The sequence below is a fragment of the Artibeus jamaicensis genome, unplaced genomic scaffold (genome assembly GCF_021234435.1).
Source record: "Artibeus jamaicensis isolate MK-2021 breed Jamaican fruit bat unplaced genomic scaffold, CSHL_Jam_final scaffold_474, whole genome shotgun sequence".
Lineage (NCBI taxonomy): Eukaryota > Metazoa > Chordata > Mammalia > Chiroptera > Phyllostomidae > Artibeus > Artibeus jamaicensis.
In genome coordinates this window covers 18,502,852-18,529,690 of record NW_026522046.1, presented here as the reverse complement: position 1 = coordinate 18,529,690, position 26,839 = coordinate 18,502,852, and the positions used below count along the sequence as shown (strand labels likewise).

The 26,839-nt window shown below is 38.1% G+C and overlaps 1 protein-coding gene across 10 annotated transcripts in view; it reads right to left on the bottom strand.

Moving 5' to 3' along the window:
- MECOM (MDS1 and EVI1 complex locus) overlaps nucleotides 1-26,839 on the bottom strand; it is a 551,406-nt gene that overhangs the window by 44,148 nt on the left and 480,419 nt on the right. For 6 of the 10 annotated variants that reach the window (XM_053657783.1, XM_053657784.1, XM_053657787.1 and 3 more), the window contains exons 3-4: nucleotides 13,590-13,724; nucleotides 1,580-1,682 (exon numbers count right to left, since the gene is read on the bottom strand). In XM_053657783.1, coding sequence (XP_053513758.1) covers nucleotides 1,580-1,682; nucleotides 13,590-13,724 — 238 coding nt within the window. Of the gene's footprint in view, nucleotides 1-1,579; nucleotides 1,683-13,589; nucleotides 13,725-16,070; nucleotides 16,289-16,315; nucleotides 16,422-16,558; nucleotides 17,448-26,839 lie in introns of those variants that run through there. The other 4 variants (XM_037137641.2, XM_037137646.2, XM_037137647.2 and 1 more) reach the window with 4 other exon arrangements.

Sequence of the window (26,839 nt, the reverse complement as noted above, 5' to 3'; positions counted from 1 at the left end):
AAACTAAAATCACCTTTAAAAGGGAAGAGATTTCAGACCATCAGTGAGATTCAGGAAAATATGATGGTGCAGCTGATGGTGACTGGGAGAACTGTGTGAGGTTCTAAGGTGCGTGCTCTGAAGGGGACCGAGGGATCACTGTTCCATGTGCACTGTTTCTTCTATCTTGTATCTTCACTAAATGTCTGTATTTTTCACATTACATGGCTGGATACCTTCTGGACAGACCTCGTACATAACATATATGGTATATGGATAAATGTGGATATGACACATTGAAAACAAAAGGCAACTGATGGGTTCAAGTGTGTCGTGAAGAAAGGTAATATATGAATGGCAGCCCCAAAAGAAGAATAGTCACTTTTATTTAGGCTTTTAGAATGGTAAACTAACCATCTAAATTCCCAAGTGGAATTGTTTGAAAACCTTTTTAGATCTACCATTCACTAATGAAAGATGTCTTGTACCAGACAAAGTCCAGATTATATTTTTTATCATCTAAGTTCCCCCACTGTCATGGAGCCCTTATGGGGCAGACTTCCCTTTTGTGTTCAAATTCTTCCAGGCTTTTTGACAACACAGGATTTCTTAAAACCATTTGCTTGTCAGAGTTTCTAAGAAGAAATCAACTTCCAAAAGGCTGGCAAAAATACAACTGGTATAATCTACAAAGAGATAGAATGCAGCTCAGCCACAGGAAGAAAGTCCACGCAATAAGCCAGAGAAGAGTGGTGGCTTCCTTCAAAGGAGCCACAGAAGCAGAGGCTGAGGTTCTTCGGTTCGGAATGGGGGCTGGTCCATCTCCATCACTCAGCTAAGTTGGGATGGGTAACCCTTCCCAGTGGTCCTTCCAACTACTAACCACTATAAAGACACCACCAGAGGAAGTTGAACCAAATCACATTATATTAGGAGCCAGAAATAGGAAAGAGAAAAAAAAGTATTAAATTCTCATCCCAATGATACAAATCAACAGAAGAATTTTTTCTTAAGTTTCTCTGAATATATATCACTAGTCATTATAATTCTTTTTGATTGCCCCTTCCTTTGACTTAGAATAGGTCTCGGGCAAATAAAAATCTTTCTAGCTCTAAAATTTCTTCATTCATACTTTTCTCCCAAATCCCCATCACCCCAGTCCTCTCCCCTATGGTCACGCTGGCTGGGATTTTGCTCGAGTAGAAACACTTTCCCCAGTAAGAGACCATTAGATGGGAGAAACATCTGCTAGATACACAGACTCAAAGCCAGGCTCTCTGGAATGACTTACTGTTCAGTGAGGGGACTCCCGCTATAGTCTGAGGCACTGACAAAAGGTTTAATGACGCGATGTCTCAGTCTAAATGTTCAAAATTCCCTTTCAGCCCCATTTCAGGGAAGACCTATGATTACTTTAGCTTCATAGCAATATTAGCCTTATGTCAAACCAAGAAAATAGCCACTTCAAGAGAAGGAATGTGTTAAAACTGACATTAAATAGCCAGGAAAACTAATAAACACCAAGTATGATGGACCCTTTCGGATGCTCCCTCAGTCTCCAAACGAGGACGGCGCTCCAGGCGGTGGGGGCATGACTAACCGTGGATGTCCGGGGCCATGGTTTCATGGGGATAGTCTTCACTCTTCATGAACAGCAGGAGCTCCTCTCCCGGTGCGATGTCTGCGACTACTCTGTAAAATATCTTCACCAGACCAGACGAGGGCGGGGGGGGGAAGAAGGAGAGAAGTGAATAATAACATATCTGTACATTTTCTCATACCTTAACAAAAATATTCCTTTTCTTTTCCCCCAAAGATGTGTGACTTCCCATTTTATATACTGCAAATTAGCCCTCCGATGATGAATGGCAAGCTGCAACTCCCATGCCAATTCACAAATCTTTCCCAAATCCTGCTTCACAAATCAAATTTTCTTAATGCAAGGCTTGATGTCACACGTACCGGGTGTGATGTTTAATGAAGACTTCCCTCCTCTCTGAATTCCTCTCTCTCAAGTGAGCCACACACGCACCCAGAGTCCACGCGTCTGGCATTACCCAGCAGCGGTCTAGTTAAGGGTGACCGGGGCACAATAGCCTCCCTTGAGTGTGTGCTCTCTCAAAAGTAGCACCTTCTCAACAAGGTATTTTTAAGGTAAGAATTTGGAAGGACATGACATAAAGAATTATGACAGCAAGATCTGTAGAGCACACAGTGCAAGGCGAGTATTTTGTTTTCTAAAACTTAATCTCCTCTCCCCATGGAGGACCTGCTCTCGCGCCCTTGCCCCAGATCCCTCTCTTTGAAAGCCAGCATTATGCCTTCAATTGATTCATTTACCGGGGCTTATTTCCCTTACTTTCCAGCAAAATGTTTAGAGGAGGAAGGAATTAATAAAACCATTAATGACTAACTAAAAAGCAGTGGGGCAAGTATGAAAAGAGCCTTGACCTATAATTTCCAAGAGCTGCCCACCTTTCCCTGAACCAGCTCTGTGACCTTAGGCAAGTCACTGAATAATTTACTTGTCCAGACTTCAGGTTTTTTTTGCATTTAGAAAAGCATTTCATTCATGACACATACAAACGTAGACTCAATTATTACGTTGCATGGCTGAATCTAATATAATGTTATATACCAGTTATATCTCAATGAAAAAGCATTTAATCATACAAATATTTAAGGTGCTTATTCCTTTTACTACGCAAATGTTTAGTTTTTAGTTTTATTGGAAAATTGTTTGTTAAACAACAATTTTGTAACCAGGTAGATGTTATGGAAGAGAGAAGTTATACAATTAACTGGGAAAATGAGACCAATTACATTCACACACACACCCCAGAAGCCACAATGATAACAACAAACGGTTCAATTCTGCTCAACCTCAATCCGATGTGGGAGAAAAGTCACATAACACAAACTGGTACACCCTACTAAGAAATAAGGATTATTTTTAGATGTAATTGCTCTAACTATGGTTTCTTACAGGGTCATCTGATATTTCAAACTGAGAAAAGTAGAGTAAATTAATGTCTTATAAGATCAACAGAAATGCACATAACTTTAGTAGCATTTATTTGTTTATCTTTTGAGAGGCAGATGTCAAACCTAAGTACGTGCCTCTTTATTCCAGTAGGTGGCTCTAAAGTCCAATTGTTTATTTCTCTATAGAAAGACCACAGTATAAAATTGTGCTAAATTTTTTTAAAAATTCAATGAGTTGAGTAGTATTTTCTGCTTAATTTCTTTCTTGTTGAAATAAAATCTTTTTCATTCTACAGTAATTTAGCCATTGTGAAGTTGGTTTATAGAAAATAATGTCAAACATCTAATGTTGTATAATATTCTACAATATAGCCTGAGAGTCTTTATATCAATAGAATCCAGACCATCTTAGGAGACATCATACCCTTGCCATGTGCTCTTTCTATAAAATGCAGCAAATTTATACTTTACATCTTATTAAAACTTAACTTTATTTTCCCTTCTGTTGAACTACACTGAGATAAATAGTTCTGCCCCCAAAGTTACCATATTAAAAAGAAATTAGTGTGCGTGCACTTTCTCCCCAAAACTTCCAGTGAAATGCTGCTAAGTACCCTGTCTCATTCTGGAGTTCTATTTCCCCTTGGAAAACAATGGACTTCTCTCAACAGTTTGAATCACCTCTTTTTTTTTTTTTTTTTTTTTTTTGGCATCTCTCAAAGGTTTAACTTATTAGCTTCCTTTCCAACAACATGTTGACATTTGAATTGTGACATATTAGAACTTTTCAGTGGCTTCTCGGAAATAGTGAGGTTAAAGAGACAATACTCTACAAGACCGTAAAACAGCACAGTTAGTTGTCTGTGTTGGGGAATGCTTCTTAGGCACACATGCCAGATCATTTTAAGAAACTCCTATGATACCATTAATTTTTTGTAGCCCACTATTAATCATGTCTCTTTTAATTCCACTTTAGAGTCACTCCATGCAATATGAACAGCCCAAGAAACACAAGAAAATGATGGATACATTATAACTACCTGTCATAAAGATAATTCTCTTTGTGGGGACAGAGATCACTACTGTAATTTCCCTTTAAGTGTCCAGATTGTCGTGTGAAGAATATTGAGCACATAAAAAAGTAAAAGACATGGAAGAGTGTTGATACTGGCTTTATTTACTGGAGGTAAAAGGTGACATTCCAGGCCCTGAAAGGCAAAGCGAAGCAGAGCAGGTTTTAACTTCAGGGTGTTCTTTTCGATTTTAAGTGAATTTTTATGGTGCTCAAGAAACTGAGGTTTGAAAAGAACTGGCACACTCCAGACGCGGTGAGGGCAGATTCTGGGCCTGCTTCCTCACATGGCACTAAGCATGTGCCTCAAAGTCCCATCTACCACTTACGAATCCAGTGTGGTGTTTTTCAATTAAGCGGTAACATATAGCATTATGTTATGCTATATGTTATGCTATATGCTATATGCTATAACATAATGCTATATGTTACCGCTTCATATCTTCATTATATCTCATCTCTTAGGATTTAAGAGAGACTTTAGTAAAATTATGTTTTTGCCCCTTTAATGACACTGGCCCAAATGTATAATTTGAATACTCAAATCCAGAGATGTATAAAGTTAGTTTACATTTTAGCAATAATACACTAGAGGGCATTTGAGAAGTGGGGGTTCTAGTTTAAAGAAAATACAATAATAATTTGTTGCCTCAGAACAATTATGTGGGGGAATGATGGAATGTAATCTTGAAGAAATTGAGACATTCAAAAAATAAGATATCACATCTCTGTTTCTCTAGGTATTCTGGCAAATAAAAACATAACAAAAAATGTAAGTGATTTGTGTAGCTTCTCCTGCAGGGTTTGTATATTAAGTAGGCTTGACCATGCTGATAAAAATGAATCATAATGTCTTTAAAATCGGTGTAGTCTTGAAATCTCAACTATGAATTGTTGAGATTCATAGGGTCCTATGAATTGTATGTCCTCTGAGTTACGTACCAAAAGCAGAGGCACTACTAATATAATCTCTCTGGCTTTTGTGTTGGAAAGAAGTGGAAGAAAAGCAATTCGTCCATGAAATTCCATAAGGAGTCAACAGGTCTCCTTCCCATCAGGGGGTTATATGGAAAAGATTATCTTTTTCCATAAGATAACTAATCCAAAATAAAAATGTCCTGGATCTGGGATTTTGTGATGAATTCAACTCAAGTGTATAATGAGGGGCTCCAAAGTCTCAATCACTTAGAAAAAGTTTGAATTCTCACAAACGGGTTATTGATGTATTATTATTTTGGTGTCTTTCTCACAATGTTCTATTCAAAGAAATATCTCAATTCCTCCCAATATAACGTGAAAGCTAAGAGGAATGGGGCTTTAAAGTAAGATAACAGGATTATATAAGAATTCCATTTTTTAAAAGGCATGATAAAATATTTTAAATATTTTTAAACATGATAAAATATTTTGACTCCTCTAGAGTTTTCTTTTTGGTAGCTAACAGCAAATTCCAGAAACACACATTATAAACATGGCCATACATTTGAAACTTGAAAGTTGAGGTGGTCATTTCATTTTGTCCCAGAAAAAAAATTTCCCAATGTCTTGCTAGACTCCTTTCATTTTGCAGAAAGTTTAATCCCATTTAAGTATAGATATATTATATCTGTATCTCTGGATACCTGAATTTATAAGAATACATATTTAGAGTAAATGTTTTAATAGATCTTTTTGTGGTATTTTTATTTTTAAATTTTGCTAAAATAGCATACCGGTGAAATTTCTTACTATTCTTTAAATTCTAAATCATTCAGACATTTGAAAATAAAACTAGAAATCCTTTAAAATTGTTCACTTTTACTACTGGTAAGAGTCACAAATTTGGGCGTAAGTATAAGATTACTAATATGAATAGGAACTTCTCTGAATATAATTATTATATTTAATTTATTTTAACTCAACTTGAAACCAGTTTCAAATGCCAAAAGACTCTCCATTCAGTTAGCATTCATTAGGCTAAGCCAGAGATAAGAGGCAGCGGTGAGGAGAATGTGGTTTAGCACCTTTCAGACTTCCAAAAGGTGTATTGTCATGAAATGCTATATGTAAGTATGCATGTGCTTGGATATTTCCCATATGACATATAAATGTGGCAAATGACATGTTTTGGGAAATTTTTAATTTGCATAAAATATTAGCAATCTCATTTTATATATTAGTATAATTGAGTGTTTAATGGCACATAATGGATTGATTATATATCAGTTATATGTAATTATATATTATATGTAGCTGAAGTCCGAGTTAAACACATTTTACTGAATTCCCATCGTCTTTTGTTATTTTTAGGTGCAAGAGGATAGCCACCGAGGAGAGTATGGACACTTACAAGCATTCTGATAGGAAAGTTAACAGGCATCAGGTCTTTCAGACTCTGCTTTATATTGTCAGGGGCCACGTTCAGCCAGATCCTCCATCAGACTGATGATGCTACCGTTTGTATTTATAAGTGGTAATAATGTGGGTTCATGTTGATTACCCTATAAAATAGAAAAATCTAGGATCTCTCAGACCCGCCTTCTGTCCAGTTCGCTATGCTTGGATTGATTTAACGTATTATGTTTGTACTATTGAGACAGAAGAAGAATTCAGTGCACAAGAGGGAAAACAAGAAAGAAAGAAAACAGATCATCTACTTTTAAAAAGATGAACAAGGCTTCATTGTTACAAATCTCTGTTTATTTTTCCTGGTCAAGCACTGGAAGTTTTATTTATGCTTAATAGACTGCATTTGGCATGTCTAAAAATGACAGAAGTGTGAATTATGAGTGACCTTCCACCTACTCAGGAAGTTGTAATAATTGAAATAATAGAGAAATGTACTCCCTGCAAAATCTGGACTGAGAGACAACTTTTTCAGACTATTGTTGTCTTCCCACTTTGAAGATGACAGTTCACTTCTTCCTTGTTCAGCTCCCAGTATTCAGCCCGATTGCTTTATGTTCTATAGCTTAATTGAAATGACCAGTCAGAAGGCTAGGAAAAACTGAGTGAAACTTTAGCATTTGGAGGTCAGGTGGGAGGGGAGGTAGGTGACAGTTTGCATATATGAACAAAGTCAACATCTGATGTGAACACATCTGTCAGCCTTTGTGCTGCAGAGAGGTAACACCAAGTGTACAGAGAAAGTGTGCGCCCATGAGTGGGCTATTGGAAACGTAGTCTGGAGCCCTGATCTGCTCACAGCAATGTGGAAAACCCCAATTCTGAAGGGCAGATGTGATGTCAACTTTTTAGCCTCTAGAAGAAAGACCCTATTATGTATTCTGAGCCTAATTAGGAAGAAATAACAAGAAGTGTCTTCAGCAGACAGAGAGATTGATGACAGAATGTAAAGATATTTGTCCAACAGAATGGGAGCTTTATCATGTCCAAGCCTCATCAAAGCAAACCATCCTTAGTATCCTTAGTTTCTCCAAAGAGATGGTACCCTAGACTTTTCCCTAGAGTGACAGTCTAAACTGGGAAATACCAGATACTAACTGCTTCCAAAATGGAAAATGTGTAGCCACTGGTTATTTTCAGGACAAAAACATTCATGGAGAAGTTTTACCCCACATTTTTAGCTCTTTATTAATAACATGAAGAGAAAGCCTAGTGTAATTTATTAGATGATATAGAACAGAGAGAACTGACTGTTGGCCTCAGTTTGCATAAACAGGGCAAGTGATAACGATCCTTTACCATACCTGGAACCTACAGTGTAGCCAGACTGAAAGCCACGCAAGTGGTCCCTTTAAGTAACCTCTAAGGATCTCTCTGCATACTCCACAGGAAATAGCCTTAACCACCTGTCTTTAATGTGGCCATTTCATTTCCCTCTCTGACAAACTGGTCATTCTGGATGGTTTCAAAACATTTGGGAAGAGCCCCATCATCACATGGTAAGGAAGCCAAAAGTCATCTTTGGGTTTTTTACTAGGCTGGAGGCGTTCCTTGTGTCCTTGACCAGCATGTTTTCCTCCTTGACGGCTTGTAGTGCATTCTGAGGATGGTTTCTTGTCACCATTCCAGAAACAGCTGAAGTCTAGTATGGGTGTGAGGCTTTGAGATCTTCCTGAATGAGTGGTGGTGTATACTGTGCAAACACCAGTTACTAGAAGCTAAAATGTGCACTTTAGGTTATCATATTTTCCCCTTATGTGGCCTGAGAATCTTAGTAACATTCCTCATCTGTGCAGTATTATGGCAATGTGGTGTCCGGGGCATTATTACATTAGGATAACTTTTTGGTGAGGAGGGAAGCAGTGCTGTCTATCTTATGTAAATATTGAACGGCAAACTATGTCTGAGACAGTTTTGTCTTCGAGTGAAAGAAGTGAATTATCAGCCAAACAACATCCCCCCAAAGTCAGCTTGGGCATCGTTCACAGAGCCAGTCCCTGGGTATGGCCAGCTGGCATTCATCTTAAAACAGCAGAGCATAACTTTGGTATAAAAGTGGAACTTGACTTAAAAGCAAAGCAAAGAAAATGCCCAAAGCCAATAATAATTTTAACATCAAAAGAGGTCATTGAAAATGTGGACAGAAATCCTTGTAAAGGAAGAGCACATTAACAAATTACCTGACAATCTACGCAAACACCGTGTGTGTGTGTGTGTGTGTGTGTATCTATTTTTTGAAGTGGAAAAAGCTAACAAATTACATTTTACTTTTTAACTAGCCTTCTTTTTTGCATAAATCGCTTTAACTGAAGGATGCAGGAAAACATTTTTTTCTCAGTGAAAAGCCAAGGAAAATAACTTGATAATTGAGCCCATAATACGCCTGCAATAACGATATGGCTCTGATGTCACAGCTCTCCGATACAACCACCGACGTGGCCTGGAGGAGAGCGAAAGCGGGTGTGCCAATTCAGCCACGATCGTCCTGGAAGCAGTTAAAACTTTATAAGGTAAAGCACAAACGAGAACAATGCCCGTCCCAACCGAAATCACTGCAGAACTTTGCTGCTGCTCATTAACCACAGGAGAGCTGGCAGAACCCCCTACGTGAATTCCGACCTGGCATTCTCTGAGGGGCACTCGTTCTTCTACATCCTATGTCTTCAAAATATATATCAGGCATTAAGATAGTCTCTTATCGACACATTTTTTTCTATTCAGAGTGAAAAGCAGACTTCTTTTATTCTACTTACTAAATGCCAACTGTCAAGGGCCCATTTAAAAATGAAAGGGCTTATCACCTTGTGTAAATGACAAGATTAATAATGTCTTGGGTTTCTGAGAACTTTATTCCACTTGTAGACCATGTTAGGGCAGGCCAGGAGTTGGAGTGAAATCATGTTCCTTGCCATGATGCAGAATATATACACATATAGAAAATGTCACCCCAAAGCACACACCCAGGTCATTCCAATTATCATGAGTGGAAAGGCAGGCCTTGTTTCAGTCTAAAAAGTCAGCTTAAATGAATTGCAAGTGATCTGTCTGATTATAACCAATTTGGTTTCATGAAGAAGTATTAGAGGAAAACTTCTATCAAGAGAGCTATTCCATAAGTACACAAAACTTAGGAATATATCATAAATGAGAACTGGCATTGTTTGAGATGGACAGGGAGTCCAGGGGTCACCTTGCCTTCGATTTAGGGGAAGGATATAGAAACATGAAGGTACAAGGAAACTCATCCAAGAATGGAGAGAGAGGCAGGAGCAGGGTGACACCAAATCTAAAGCAATGTGCTATATCCACCCCTCAAAATGCTTGGTCAAAGTAAGTTATCTATAAGACATCTAAGGAAAGGACATCAAAATACTCAGGAAAAAAAAACTCAGTGAATCATCTACATGTTGAGCCTACTTTGCCTTTAACACACAGGTACTCCTAGATGCAAATAAAATCTCTGAATAATTAATAAGCCATTTTTTTGCAGCCTCCTCTGCACCTCTGGTCCTCTTGAAGACCTATTTGGGAAACAGCTTTCGTCATCCAACTCTCTGCTTTTGCTCTTGCCCTGCCTACCTTTACTGCCAGCCCTCGCTCCTGAAAGCAACCAGGGACAATTTCAGATTGTTGAACATAAAAATATGGAAGCAAGGTCTGTTTCAGTATAAATTTCCAGCTAGCCACTGTGTAACAAGCAGTATAGTTATTAGCACTATAGAGACACTTTAAGGAATAAGGGAAAATTCATTAGGACTTCAAGGATAAAAGTGTTTTTAATGCATTTGCTATTTTATGACTTGAGTGTGACTGTGGTCTTAATTTACTAGTATCTTTGGTGTGGCCCTCTGTTACAAAGATAAATTATTATAGTTAATACAATATTTTCAGAGGGGAATAAAGATATCAGTCAGGAGCTGAAGCTACTTTGAAATTATGGTCTAGCAGTTAGGCCAGTATTTTCAGAATTCCTATCTCTAAAAACATCACTGCAGTAATTTTAAAAACACGAAATGAAAGAGATCTAAAAACAATAATTAGTCTTTCTAGGCAGTATTGTCGAGAAAAGAAAACTTCCACAAAGCTAATTTTGGTTTGAAAAAATGTGAAATAAAATAACTCACAGGAGTCTATTAGAAAAATTTAACTCAGAAAAATCCCCTCTAATAAAATCTTGCAGAGGGGTATTAGAAAAATGTTCATTGAATGGCCTTTGTTTTTATGATACAAAACAGATTATGTATTTTATTGACTTTACTTGAAAATCAAAATCCATGCTGTTTCTAAGTACTTCTTTACCCCCAAACAATTCAAATATGGGTTTTATCCAGTACACGTCTCGACTGTCCCCCTATTACAAAACTGTATTATCACCTTAGCAAACACATTTATTCTCCTTTGTGGAACTCCTCCACATTATTTTTTGCAGTTATTTTTTCTAATCTTAATGAAATAACTGATCCAAACTGATTAAACTTGATCCTTAACATTGGAATTTTTTAATATCTGTATATCTTTGCAAAGTAAACTCTAATTTACATTCTCTTGTCTTGTTCTGGGTCCTTGTTTCCCATCTTTTATAGATAGCCTAACTGTTACAATGGTTAGACTGCAGTTGAGAGATTCACTGAAATTCTTCCTTCTCACAGTTGTGTTGTTAAAATCCATTTTACAAATCTGAATTCTATCTAAGAATCAGAGCAAAGAGAAACACTTTTTACAATTTCTTGTAGAGTGCTTCGTTTGCTTTCATGTCGTGCAGGTGGGTTGATATGGTTCATGTTTAATAACAACTCCTGATCCAGGGTCTTTCTCTACATTTGGATATTAAATAGTATCTCACATGATGGAGGTGTCCCTTATGTGATGAGTTGTGCTTATTCACCATTTGGCAGCTCCTACTCATGGGAAAGAGAGCGAAAAAATAGACCCAGAGAACCTCTTTAGTCAGCTCCTTTATCATTGTACCTAGTCCAACATTCACATTTCAAAGCTGTCTGGAATTACTTGTCTTAATTGGCTTTTAAAATACCCATACAAGCTTATAGATGGGTCTGTTTATACTATATGCATATACTATTTGGGTGTCTGTTCTCTTTTGTCTTGCCAACCGAGCTGAGGGTGATTGTATGCCTATATGCCTATCACATGAATCTGACTTTTACCTCTGACTTTTCTCTTGTTTCTTATGGGTGAATTGACTTGACCATGTAATGTCAATTTCACTATTATGTTATCTGATACACACTCTGTTACCATCTTATGTATCTGTCAGCATAACACGTAACTTTAAAATGAGTTCTTACAGAAATAATAGGTATGTGTCTAATATTGGCCTTTTATGTTTTTCCTGATTAACCATTTTCCCTGGCTCTTCAGCTCCAAAGAGTAATCATGCTATTTATTAAAGTATGAACCCAGTCTATTTTCTTTTGAAAGCAATTCATTTTACAATGTTTACCTCAAAAGTAACTATATAAAAACTATAAATGCCTATTCTAAAAAGCAATCTAATTCAGAGTTAGAAAGAGCAAAATAGTTTCCTTTTTTATGCAATCAAGATTCCCAATGACAAGAGTATACTTATTATAAAGTACTAGACACATAAATAATAAATAAAAAATGAATGGGGCACAAGTGGGATTCTTCAACCACCTCTTCGGTGACCCTGCAACAGTTTTATCTGTCTAAGGAAATAGCTCCTTTTGTCAGTACAGATGGATGGCAAGTCATTATTATGATATAATTGTATTATTTCATCTTACAGCTGCCTTTCGAGTTCCTTCGGTTCCCTTCTTAGGAGACATAACACACACAGTTCACTCATGCGCAACACCTATGTATCTTCCATACCCACAAATAGTGGGGGCTCAGAAATGTTTGCTGTTGGTGGTGACAGTAACTCATATGACAGACTTGGGATATTATTTTCTGCTCACAATCAATAGCTAATTTAATAATATTTTCCTTTGTCAATAATGCCTCTTGTTTTCTTACAGCAAAGGGACAAGAACAATTGATTGGTTCATTATTTTTGATATATGTTGAAGATTTTTAAATGATTCCCATTTAAACCTAATTTCACAATTTACTACCTCTTATGTAGTGTAGTCAGTAAAAATTATCTGATGGCTGGTAAAATGCCAAAGAATAATCTCATAAAGATGACTGAAATAGATTCTTAGACTATATGACATTAGCGTTACTTAACAGCTTTCAATTGAAAACATTTAATTTAAACTTTTCTTTTTCTTGGTGGTGATTTTCATAGTAGATTTCCCAAGCAACTATTTCAATGTGGTTTTTAAAACATAATTTGATTTAGGTCATCACTGGGTTAAAAGTTATAAATAATGATAACATAATTAAATTCTAATTCAAAAATGTTTATAAAACAAAAATTAACAGGCTGAACTTCTTGTTGTTTTAGGTATTGTCATAGTCAGTTACAAGATTCATAACCTAACTTTATTGAGTGCAAAATATGTTTTATGATATTTTCATGATCTTATTTCACAGTTATTATTATTAAAGTATGAACCCAGTCTATTTTCACCGCATGGGCCCAGTCTAAGATCACCGCATGGGCCTCTATGAAGCAATTTCCAGCAGTGATATTTTTTAAAAGAGTGCTTTGATTAATCTAAAAGTGTTTCTCACTTATATTTAGGCAAATCGATATAAATGCACAATCAGATAATTTCACACACAGATCATACAGATTATATCTACCTACTAGTTCTAATAAATCTATATAATATTTCAAGTATATCATTTCCAATTTCTGCATAAATTCACAAAGTGTCATTGATTAGCTCAGTACTTTCTATGAATGTCTCCCTGTTATAATGGTAAAGAATAAAAGGTAAAGAACAGCTAACAACAATTAGTATTCAGTTTTCAAATCATTCAATCACACTCAGAAAACAAGAGCATTTATGAAGTTTAGTGGTACAAAGTGAATTAACTACCTAAAAAAAGTAATAGTAAAACAAAATAATACTGAAAATGACTTCATTCTGCATCTTACTTATATTTGCGCATTATCTTTCACCACATCAGCAAACAGGCCACAAGGGTCTATTGCAGTTCATTGTTATTTTTTTCTTCAGGCTTCAGTGATACTTTAGTGTTCTCAAAGAAAGACAAGAAAATCTTTACAACATACCTGATCATTTATCTGGCATGCAACGAGGTTGTGCTGATCATAACAGCCAGCGAACCTGATGTACTTGAGCCAGCTTCCTACATCTGGTTCACTAGCATCTATGCAGAACTTCACATTGCAAAACTCATCTAAGATCTAAAAGGAAGAAGATGAGAACAATCAATTTCTACCTCAGTTCATTCATTAAAATGGTTAACTACTTGAAAATATTGTATTCAAATGTATATTCCTCCTTTTAATCTTTAAAAGAAAAAAATCAGCATGAATATTAATAAGGAGAAACATTATCTTAAAAGTGGCAAAGTACTGTTTTTTAAAGGAACGAAGCAATGGTGAATTATTACAGAAACACTAATTGGTTTTTAAAAATGCTTGTTTCCTTGTTATGCATGAATGAGTGCTATTGACTTAATTTTACCCAATGTGATTTTTACAAAAAATAACATTGAACAGTATATATTAATATAATATTTCTAAACTAAACAGTCAATATTTTTTGTTCAGATAGTCTTCCAATGCACTTTTACATTTTTGCATTAAATGAATTCAATTTAAAAACTTTAATCTAAATATTATTAAATTCATTTTCAGTTTTCATTTCATTACGATGAAATCACATCCTTAATTGAAGAAGGTAATAAGATTTGTATCATAGATGCATTTGTCCAAACTAAAGAAAAGCAAATGAAAGCAAATGATTGGTAAACACTCATGCAAAATATGGCAACTTAATGTTTTAGTTAACACATGCCAATGCATATTTCAGTTTTACCTTTGATAAGCAAAATAACAAAACTGGCTTGTGAACAAGTAAAAAATATATAAGAATATTGGAGTAAATTGTCATCATTATACATGGTTGTGTATGGTTATTTTTCATGAGATTTTTACATTCAGCCAAGCCTAAATACTAATTATTACTTAGGACACCTATTAAACAAAAATTGAAATGGGAAACATCCATTTTTAAGGTTTTGCATACTTAAACAAAAGTATTCTGATTCACTAGCAGCAATAATGTTTAAAGCTGCAGAGTTGTTGACCTGATGGTGAATAACTAGAAAGGCTGGTATTTCTCATGTCAATCAGTTAATGCAAACTTGAGGAAGTTTCCTATCAAAGACTAAACAATATAGTCTAGAACAAAAATTAATGAATTAAATAAACCCCACAGTACTCTGCTTTATGTATACCTACATAAATGTTAAAACTAAATTCTTGGATATACAGACTAAAAGCAATTTTGCATAGAATTCAGGTAATCACCCAGTTGCAGATTCAAGTCATTAACTCACCACAAACTTCAAGAAGAAGCCCAGTGCTCTGAGAGGGCTCTAGTCAAGAGGCATTATGAATAAGCCTTTGGCCATGAGGCAATTAAAGGGCAATAAGTAGCCCCACAATTTATAAAAGAAAAATCGGAACAGAAGATAGGGATAATAATTGCTATACACACACATGCACCCCACAGCAAGTCTTTTCCAAAGATGCTTCTTCACACTAAAAACAGCAAAACGTCCACATGGAACACTCTCTCTAAGTGAGGACAGATTTTTAACAATTTATTATAAATAGCATTACAAACTTTGTTTTCTTCAACTCTCAATGCTGAGTAACTCAAATGGCAACTTGAGACTCCCTCCCCCTCAGATGTCTAGAAGAACCATAAATAACAGTAGTAATACACATTTTAAAATAGTAAGAAGTTTGGTTGTTGTTTGGGTTTTGGGTTGTTTGGTTTCTAGTAGATCTTTTGTTGTTTGTTTTCTTGACTAGCAAAAAAAAAAAGGCAGCTCTACTGACACACTAGAGAAATATTTAATGAAGGAAATAGGGTGAAGTCAGTGAAATGCAACACCAGTTCCATTTCATATTTGTAGAAGACATGGAAAACTTGTTAATTTCAAAGTCAAGAATCATCTATCCCCTTAGTTTTCCAGTATTCCCTTTTGCGGGGGCAGGGACTTGAGTATTGCACATACTACACATAAAAATTCTAGGTGTAATTTTATTCCGTGTTAACATTATTGCCATTGCCACTGTCAACAGTGAAATTAATTTAAAAACAGGTTCATTTCCAAAGAATGTCTTTTCATATATATGTTACATGATTATTCAAGTATTTCACCAACATATTAACTTTCTTACCCTCAATATTCTTGCCCCAAGACAAAAGCTTAACTTTTTCCAGAAACGTATCCCCCCTGGGTGAATTATTTACTTTTGATTTCCTAGCAGAACTGCATTTGTCTACCCAGTGTCTTAATCGTCTCAGAAATCTCGAATAAAATAAAGTAATAGCACATCTTCCGTCATTTCGCCTAACACACTCCTGTGTTTTTAAAAGCTTCCAAGTTCCAGAGATAGCTTTAAAAAAAAAAAAAAAAAAGAATTCCCTTTAGGTAGACTTTAGAGAAAGGCCCTTTCAAAAAAAAAAAAAAAAAAACCCCAACAGCAAAAGAAGAAAAAAAACCCCACAACCTAGCCAAAGGGTCCGAATGTGACTTTCTCGCGAAGCAGCACACGACGTTGGACAGCAAAGCTGTTACTTGGCAAGGTGGAACTCGGCCGAAAGCTGCTCCAAAGTCGCGTGGCCGGTGCCAGGAATTCAGATTTTGGCAACCCCACCTTCTGCGTCCCAGATACCGACGGACAGACACACGGAGGGAGGGGAAACAGGAGAAGGACGCAAGGAAAAGAGGCCGACAGCCGGCAGAGAGACCCACCGAAGGCCGGACGACCCACCCCGGAGACGCGCGTCCAGACCGCACCGTTCCACAGGAGGAACAAGGAAATCGCCAGTCGCGGCAACGTAGATAAGCAGCAGGGCTCCGCGAGACTGCGGGCAAGTAGGAAAAGAAGGCTGGGGGGCGGGGGGCGCCCCGGAGAAGGGGTGCCAAGGCAGGAAACTGTCCGAAGTTACAAACTATGCATATCGCCAACACTTTTTTTAAAGTGAGTTCTCTTACCTTAAGATTTCTATGGCCTCAACTCAGCAATAAAAGACAATCACAGAAGAATTAAAACAAACAAAATAAAATAATCAGCAGCCCCCAGTTTTCCTGCACGACAATCCTTTCAAATGATCCCGAGCCACATTTCGAGAGGTTAAAAAAAAAAGCCTCGAGTCTCGATTTCCGAAAGGGTTTCTGATAACTTTGTCCGTTTCTAGGATCTCGCCAGGACCACGCGTTTCAGATTTATTGTCCGCCAACAGTGTATTTTTGAAACCAGAAAAGCAGTCTCCTCTCTTCCGAGTGACCCGGGTTTGGGAAGTTTTGGCTTTTTCCCCCTTCCTAAAAGAGCTCGGAGCTATTCCTTCTGGTTCACATCACCTCCCTCTTTTCTCACTTTCTCTTGCTCTTATCAGCCCGATGTGTAATGAAAGTTATCTGAAACCCACTAAAACTTCTTCCACTTCTCTTTCTCAGTTCCAAAGGTGGGGAGGGGGGAACCGGCAGGAGGAGGAGAGTTTGAAAAGGTGGGGGGCCTGGGGAGGCGAGGGGAGCTCTAGTCCCCTTTTAGATCCTCCGCAGCGCCTTCCCCGTCCTAGACCCTCACGGGATCGTCCCCTTTCGCAACTCCAAGCTCAGCCGCTGGGTTTCTGTTTCATGAACTGTCTCTTTAAAGAGGATCTGCTCGGCCATCCAGAAAGAACCCGGGGCGAGGGAGAAAGGGAGCTATCTCCCGCCGCCCAGAGTGATCGGAAGCCAGACGAGCTCCTCTTTCAGTAATTTTTAAAGTGACAGCAGCCTCCTCTGGCGGGAGAGGTCACAAAAAGGTCGCCAAGACCTAAGTCCTATAGGGACAGACTGATTATGGATGCACCATTCCCCTTAAACATGTAGATTTCTCTGGGTAAACAACCAATGGGGAGATCTCGCCAATCTCCCAAGGCAGGATTTCTTTCCCCAGGGAAATATCCTCTGTTTCAATGTCCTGAAAGCACAAGTGTAAGAGTGAGTAAGTGTGTGTGCGTGTGTGCGTGCGTGCGTGTGTGTGTGTGTGTGTGTGTGTGTGTGTTAGAGTGATGGGGGATGGGAGTGATGGGGTGAAGTGCTTTCGGGACTGTGAGGGTGTGTGCTCCGAGGCTGGGGGTGGGGCGCTGGAGGGGCAAAGATGAGGTTTCGGGTAAAAGGACGCCTGCTCAAGCTAAACAAAATTAGTTTAGAAATTTTCAGAAAACAGCACCCTAAGAGTGAAAAGTTGACATGTACATTTCCAGTTTTCTAAGCACCTTTTTATATTATTGAAATTCGTACTAATTTATTTCCTTTATTATTATAGTTAAGTCAGCAGAAGAGCATGCTACTCTCTTCAAATCATGTTTTTCTTAGGAGGAATTTAAAAATCTGAAATATTATTCACATGTAATCTGCCCAAATGAGGTATTATAGACTTAGAGAGATTGACGATTGTTTGGTGAGTTTTTGCCATATTCTTTGATACACTAATTTAAAACACCATGAACGCCGAAAAATGAAATTAAGCAATTTGACAACTCATTATTTTTAAACTTTTAACATTCTAATTGCTACTTTTAGTGATCCTGTGATTAATAACTTTTTAATATATATGATCAATTTTTATCAACACATTTCAGAAACGACATTGGACGAAAGAATATAGGGAATATTTGTCAAAATAAAAGAGTCTATGGATTTACTTAGGCAACCTTGCAAAATTAAGTAAAGCCCGTCGGTTAAATGGAAATAACGCTTTTTATCACAAATCTCCATTCATAAAAACAAATGGACAAAATCCAACTTCTCAATTCAACAATGGAAAGTTAAGCAAAGTAAAGGAGTTAAGCGACGCTTGCGGGGGAGGGGTGGATGGAGAGGGGATGGAAAGCGCTTGTGTTAAACTTTATCTGCAAAGGGGGCCAGGTCTTTTTATTTTCTCCAAGTGCACACAGATATGTAAATCAAATAAATCTCTATTTCCCCCCAAATGATGATTTAAAAACAAAAATAGTAACAAAAGGGAGGGATGTGGGGGAGAGAAAATGACAAGAGGTGGTGACTAATTCGTTTCGGTGGCCTGTTATCTATGACATTGAACTGTTATTTCAGATAATGGCCATTGTTTGAGGGGAAATCGCATAGCAGTGGTAGGTAAGACAGGAAAAATTCTTTGTAAATAACCTAAAACTCGGTCAGATATTCCCATAGAGTTCGGTGCTTGAGAACCTTTAAGAGCCCCCGGTTTGTTGCCATTGATTTCCTGCCCTTCCTCAACTTGCCCATTGTCAGACGCCCCCCCCCTTTTTTTAATTTAGCCATAAATTGGACCGGCTCGAGCTATGAGCTGTTCTATTTTCTTCCTGTCAGGATGAGGGATTTGTTTTATGATGCATTGTGTATTAAATACAAGTAATCTGGTGAACCGATTGCTTCAGACAGTGCGGCCTGATCAGGGGGCCTGAGAGCTTAGCGCCCCAATCCTCCTTCCCGGCCCCACAGCTCCCACCTCCTTGCCCTTTACAAAGCTGCTCTGAAAAGGAGGAAACGTCGGTGGGTAAACAAAAGGTCGTGTGGAATCAGTGTCAGGTCCCAGCTAAATTAGGATTTCGTGGAGAGGGCCTCGGAGTTTTTTCCCTTATATTGGGTTCGGGTGGGGGAGGCGGGGCGACTTTTAAGGTCTGGGTACTTGCAGGTGCACCATGAAGCCGGTAGATGGCATTGCGCCCCGAATTAAGGAGCAGCGCCTGAGGCTGCAACCACCCAGGTGAACTCCCTACCTCCCGCCCGTGCGGCCAGCCCGGCTTTGCTCTCCTCCTAGACGGTTCCTGTGCCTTCCCAAGCCTCGAGCTGGGATAAGTGCACCCTGCAGTCCAGGCCCGCAGACACCGGCCTCAGCTAAGGCTATTGCTATGTATATGAAATTCTCTACCCCCAACCATAACCAAAAGATTTAACACTTTCCTTCTGAGATCTTGGAAGAATTATCTAGAGAGATGGGGTGGGGAGAGGGTAGCCCCATCATTGTTTTATCATCGTCGTCATCGTCATCATCATCATCATCATCATCATCACTCTTTTCTCTACTGAATAACTTGTGAGAAAGACTGAAGGAAATCATCAGAAGGGCAAGGCAACCACAAAATGACACCACCCCATTCTTTCTCCCCTTTGATTATATAATACTAACTTCATGTAAAGGCAAAATCAACCCACTTTTTCTTGAGGACACAACTTGATGTTTAAAAATAGGGTCCTGGAATCCCAAAGCAGCTATATTGGCCTTGTTTTCATGAAAGAAGCCTCTTGCTATTTAAATGCTTAACCCTTCAGGAGAAGACCCTGACCTACTCTGGCACGTGGAGTGAAACAGAAGAGAAGACCCGGCTGGAGGAAAAGGTTTTTGCAGGGGGCTGTTTTTTCCCCTAGTTAACTTGCTTTCCATCAGGAGAGTTCTAAAATAATAAATACTAGGAGCCAAATACCACCACCAATTCCCTTTATTCCTTGGGATTTCTGGTGAAATCTGTTTACAGTAGTTCCCAGTTACAAATTAATCTGTAAAAGCCGCTGTCTGCTCAGCAGTAATCAGTAACATGCGTGTTCTGCAGTTTTTAGCACTGCCCTTGAAATGGGCTATTAAAAATAATGGTTTTACTATAATCTCAAACCAGCTTTAATTTGCAAACATGTATCAAGACAGATGATCTAAATATTATTAAGGGGATGGAATGGGAGAACATACTACAACAAATGTATAGCTTTGGGGAAGGCAGAAAACAGAGTGATGATGTATCAGCAATGTTTAAAAAGAGAATCATATTTTTAAAACATTTTTCCAGAAGGAATGATTGTTTTTTCTGCCTTGTTCTGTTAATTGTTGTTTACCAGGAAAAGGGAATTGGAAAATATGGGGTTTGAGTGTGAGTTGATAGATTTTTCTGGGAGCTGTAAAGATCCCCCTTTGGCTGGTGGCAGGGCTGGGGTGGGAGAGGTTAATGTGTTTTCTTCCTGGTTTGAAAAGGGCATAAACCCTCCTCAGGCCCCTTCCTTCCTCCCCCATCTGGGTGGATTGCAGAATCTTTAAAAGGCTCAAAGATTTCCAATAAGGCCACTGGCTCTGCCTTCATTGTGTAACTGTTTATTTAAAATAAGTCAATATATTAGTTAAAGCAGTAAGAAGTTAGTGCTCCAGTATTCAAGTGATTCCCACAAGACTGTAAGCTGATGCCTCTTTTAAGCCTTAAACTTCATGGTTGTCCCAGAAGTAAAAGTTCTGCTAATGGAGACCCTATGGGCATGGTACATTCCAGCACATCATTAAAGGAAAGAAAAGCAGTCCAGCCAAAGCCAGATGAAATGACTGCACTGTCCACTTTTAATAGGCTTCCTGTGGACAAACAGCCCTGTAACACTCTGCAGAGGACAATATTTAAAAACAAGACAACTTGCTGGCAGTTTTCAATACCATAAAGTTAATAAAGTATGTTCCCATTCACCCTGACATTATGTTTTAGTTTATAGAGGAAAGCACTTTATAACCTCAGCCTAAGCAGAGTTCCCTTAATTCTGCAGCTTTGCATTTCTTTAGGTGGCTAAATGTGCACTGAACTCCAAGCCTGACATTTTTATTTTAACACTCTTTTTTTGTTGTTGTTGTAGCTTTTCAAGGACAATACAAGCGCATTTTTACATTTCTCAAGTGCAGTTTTTCCTTCTTGGAGATCCTGTTAAATCCTGTTTCATACAGTTCGTGTCAAGAAGCATGAAATAATCTGAGAAATTGACATTTGGCTGAACAATAACTGCTTGCTAATTAAATTAGCTTCGTGTATAGATATTGATGTGTGTTTAAAAAGAAAATCAATTCTTTCTTCTCCATGTCAGAATAGGATTTTGTAAAATCTTACCTAACCCAAGATAAGAAAAACATGTCTTTAGGACTCAAGAGGATATAAATATTTCTTCCAACACAGAAACACGAATTTATCTCTCCATCTCCCCATTCCATTTTCTTTCCCTCCAATTCTTGATCACCTACAATTTCTTCACTTAAGGGTTTTGTGGTTTTTTTTAACCTAAGGAATAAGCCTTATGATGATGAAGTATAACATTTAGGCAAGGGAAACTAGATCAGAAAGCCATGGAATCAAAGGAAATATTTTGTTTAATTTTAACTTCCATATTTTCATCAGGGAAGTATTTCACAAGCTTGGCTCCCTAAACTTGAAGGTGAATTTTCTGATGCTGATTAGGGAGACCCAGCAAACATGGCCCAGCACAATAAGAGTTTACAAACCAACAGGGATGTGAGTGCCCGTACTCTCCAATCTACACATCACCACTGTTCAGGAGAGATATTTCTGATCTCTCTTGATGAACTTTCTTTTTTTTAATGGGGGGGGGGTGTTGTTTTAAAAAGAAAAGAGGAAATTAAAGGTAAAAAAAAAAAGGTAAATAAAAAATTTCCCTTGGTCTGGAAATGGGCCCGACTGAAAGCATGTTAATCTCCACCTCAGTAATTTGGTTCTCCAGGAGAAGACAGAAGCCCTGCTGCTGTGCCCTGCACTTCATAAATCACATCTTTATGTGGACAAGGTCAGGGCACCTAACAGCTCAGACATGGGCCTTTGCAGTGGCTCGAGGATTCAGGCATGTTTACTCTCCTGCTCTGCTCTCCGAGGAGTAGTCCAGCACGCTTCTAATTACTTTTGATTATTTTCATTTGCTGGGGTCAGTCTGGCTTGCCAGGACTGCTGGAGGGTTGATTTCCTACAAATCTTGATGTCTTTGTAGGACGGTACTATATGCGTTCAGAATTAGCACCCCACTCTTCCAGCATGGGATCCCTGATAATAGATACTGCGATGTAAAAGTTTCCCCAGTGAACCATTCCCTACTTCCCTTTTTATTAATTAACTACACAAGCATAATCACCTACCTGATCTTTTTTAAAAGTGCAGATGGCTTGCTTGACAGTTGAGTCTTTTATAGTATATTTGGCCAGAATGAAAGTAAAAAAAATGTTTTTCCTTCGACTTTAAACATTTTTAGTAATGACTAGCAGTTCTTTGGAAACTAAGATGAAATACTTTGCTGAGACAATGGCTCTAGTGAATAAATTATTATACTCAAAGATTTATTTCCTAAACTCCAATTAAGGCCACCATATTTAAAAATTTTTGTTGGACTATTTTGATGTATTTCAACCCCAAGCTATTATGTTGAGTGGTTATTTTGTGGCTAAAGCACCACAACGAGAAATGTATACCAACCCTAAATGAAAACATTGTGATTAAGAAAACAACTCATATAAAATATATTATAGTAAAATTTTGGTAGAGAGACAAAATATTTTTTTTCTGTACTTTATCCTCCCAAAGTAGATATTAAGAACTCTGATGTGTATGCATTAAAAGATATATTAAAGAAAAAATGACGAGCAAATAAATGTTCATACAAACTAAGAAACAAATATTCACAAAAAAACACATAACCCATACATCTGATTGTTTAGACAAAAAGCATTTTTGGAGCACTGAGCAAAATTACTATTATCCTTTTATTTTGTAAAAGATAACTTACATCATGGTTACAGTTTGTCTCAAAAAGCCAAATCCCTCATTCATCCTTTTGATCAAAGAACTAAGGTACTGAATGCTTTTGGAATTAACCGCAACTATATAAGCAATTAATTTTTGATTACTTATTCACTTAAATTAACTTTCTGTCAATCTTTCAAGACAGCATTTAGGACATCTTGCAATAACTCTAGGGTTAGCTTCTTCTCTGAAGCTTTAGAAACGCCTTTTAAGAGTGCTAATTTAGACTCATACTCTTGTGATTAAAATTAATTGGAAGACCTTTCTCTACTCCTGTCTGTCTCCACTCCTAAGCTAGCTGTGTGCCTTTGGATAAGTTGCTCAACACTGGAGTTGGTTTCCATGAATGTTTCACAATATCAGTCTAATAAGAGCGTGGGGGAAATAAATTGGGTACAATGAGTGTGAACTGCTCTGAGTTCATGGGAACAGGTCAAAATACTATAAGTTTCACAGTATTTATGCTTGTGTCATGAGTTAGCACAGACTTAGACACACAATAAGGAAGATAGTCTGGTCTATACTTTGGGGAATGGCAAAGTATATGTATTTTTTATCCTCTTTCTTTCATTCCAATGCCAGTTGCCCTAATCCTTACCCTGACCTGTGGAAGAGAAGAATTTTAAGAAAAATGTTTTTTTTCTCTCAAGCTGTGCTACCCCCAAAGATGCCCGCTTCTGTCTGGCTTGCAGCTGAGTTTGCTCTGTCCCACCCACTGTGTTTTCTGCCAATCAGCAAGAGGGAGAAGGTCTGAGACAGAGGCAAAATACCACTGAGATTCAAGAGCCCTAAAAAGTCGGCTAGGAGGCCACACACACACACACACACACACACACACAGCGGGGGGGGGGGGTGGGGGGAGATGGGCTGGTTTTAAGAAAGTATTTGCCACCAAGACCAGGGACTTTATTCTCTACAATACCCTCTTGTGTGCCAGGACGGCAAGAATTGGGTATATCTTTTTTGCTCCTATTGCCTAGCACCTAACATAATGCCAGAAATATAGTAGATATTCAGTCAATGTTTGTTCAAAAAAATGTATCAGGTCCTTCCTTGATTTTTATTTCCACCTAGTTTGGATGCCTAACTTAGATGGTGGCTACCTCTCATCTGAATGATTATAATGACTTCCTAACAGATCTTGTGACAAGCGCTTATCTTCCCACCAACTTTTGCTGTACACTTAATGCTCCCAAGCATCAGATGTTAATCACTTCCCATTCAAAATTCTTCAGGGGGTCCCAGTTGTATAATAATTCAGTATGCACTCATTCCATCTTTTGGAATTAAATGAGGCAATGCATTTAAATCTCTTAGAATCATGCATGGCACACAGCATATGGTCAATAAAAAAGAGCTATTATCATTGGTGTTACTCTTTTCATTATAACCATTTTTGTTCTTCTGCCTGTAATTCATTTTGCCTCGATTATCTTAGACAAAAATCTTATCTGTCCTTCACGTCCTTCCTTTTTTTGTGCCCACTGATTCCTACCAACCAAGTTCGACCTTTCCATACTTCACTTCAAATCACCCATGTTTATTTCCTGGTTTTCAGCCAGTCCCACCTTAGCTCTCAGTTGTTTCTGAGATGCTCTGGTCCTCCTCAATAGCCAGTGTAAGATTCTTAAGGACAGAATCGAGTTTCATCCACCCTGACATCTTCAGTAGCATCTTTTCATAATGAGCTAAATCATCTTTGAACCCATTGGATTAAATTATGGTTATGTGAATGAGGAATTATTACATTTGATATCCTAAGAAGGTGAGCTATTTATTTAACCCTGTTTCCCCTCAGGAATCAAGTGATGCACTAACAATTCTCTCTCAGGGAATTTAGAGATAGGAATTCCTGTCCCTGCTGCTTCCCAGGAGGAGCAGCACCTATTGCCTTCTCTAAGTTTCTGTTTCTGTACCGACCGTCTGCCCTTTACCTGGCGCCAGTCCTGGACAACACTTTGGACTCCTCCCTTTCCCTTACTCCCAGTGACCACTTAGTGGGTTGGGCAATCTATCCGTTGCTTCCTACAGGGCCTTCCCCTTCACTTGCACTGGCCTAATGGAGGCCCTTGTCACGTTAAGCCTGAATTCTGTGGAATCTGTCCACCAAAAATCAGTCTTCCTGAAACAACAAAGTTATGACAGTGTTTTGCTTTAACTAAAAACAAACAAAAAAGGTACAAAACAAATAAAAACCGCATTATTCCACTAGAAAATAAAGCCATGAATCCAAAATGCAGTCTCCTCTATAACTTGACATCACATTGATCCTTTCAGGCTCATTTACTGAGTCTTCTCCACACTCAGATCTTCAGGTCTGGGTAACACCTGTGTCCATGCAGGGCCTTCGCTTTCTTATCTCTGATGTCCGCAGCATCCAGAATATAAAACAATAGTTCCTGGAGGCCCAGTAGCAGTTCGATTTATCAAGCTGATCCAAAGCCCCCTAGGCTCTCTTCTTTGAAATTCTCAAAGGACTCACTATTAAAATCATTCACTAGTCAGTCATGGCATTTAGGGTCATTTGGGATCTTTCTGTTATCTGCCGATCTGTCTATAAGCTGTTTGATGGCAAGAAACACCCATCACCCCAGTATTTTCTAATCAGTGAATTATCCCTAGATATTCCCTGAAAACATATTCTGTGGTCAAATGAAGTAAAGATAGCTCTCTCTCTTGGAGTTGAGCAGTGAACTCAAATACAGCAAATGCTGTTAAGACTCTCAAAGTCTAAGAAGTGCCTCTGAAATGAAGCCTGTCTAGTGAGCTTAGTGGGGTACCGGGCTACAGATAGGTAAATATGCCATTGAAGTCGCTTCTCTTTCTACTGAAGTAGCTAAGGGCAAGCTTCATATTACTTCACATCTGTCTCAGCACAGCACATAAGCATTGCTTACTATACTTTTCTCTCAATTGACTATTTTCAACTCTTGATCAAAAATGTTAGCTACAAAATAGTCATAGGTAAACAGAAACAAAATCAAACCTCAATTTTTCATTCTACTCCCAAGCATCTGAAAGGCTTATCAAGCTCATAAACATAAACCAAGTGGGTTATCAGTAAACTCTAGCCAGTTGCTTCTTGGCCTGTGAACAGTTGTAATTGTACTTGAGTATATGGTATGAAAATGTTCCAAAGGAATGCACGTAATCTCATTTCAAAATCACCCCACTCCCTCCTACCCTCTTCCATTGAAAGCCCTTCTAAAACACAGGTTTAACCATAGGCAATATTTACACACAATGTTTTATATTATTCAGGCTTTTCTTAATGCATTTTGGCATTATCTAGATATGTAGTTCCCCAGGAGAAAGAAAAGACCAAGTCAATCTGAGTCTAAGGATGCCTGAATTAAATGTTTAAGAATTTGCCTCTTCTCAGTTTTGATACTGGGTTCATGCGCTGTGCCTGCCAGTGGCCATCTAACTGCTAAACTAAGTGGACGCTAAATCAGATGGCAGACGAAATTACAGGAATTTGATCTGCAGATAAACCACGAGCCTTGATGAACGAACATTGTTCCAGATGAATTAACTCATCATCCTGAGGAACAGAACATTTCACAGGAGCAACCACACAATCTTCTCTGTAAAGAGCACTAATGGCCGTGATTAATATGTCATCTATTGAACGCGCTGGCTTCTAACTAAATAGGTGTAGACTGAAAGAAGAAGGGAGGGACAG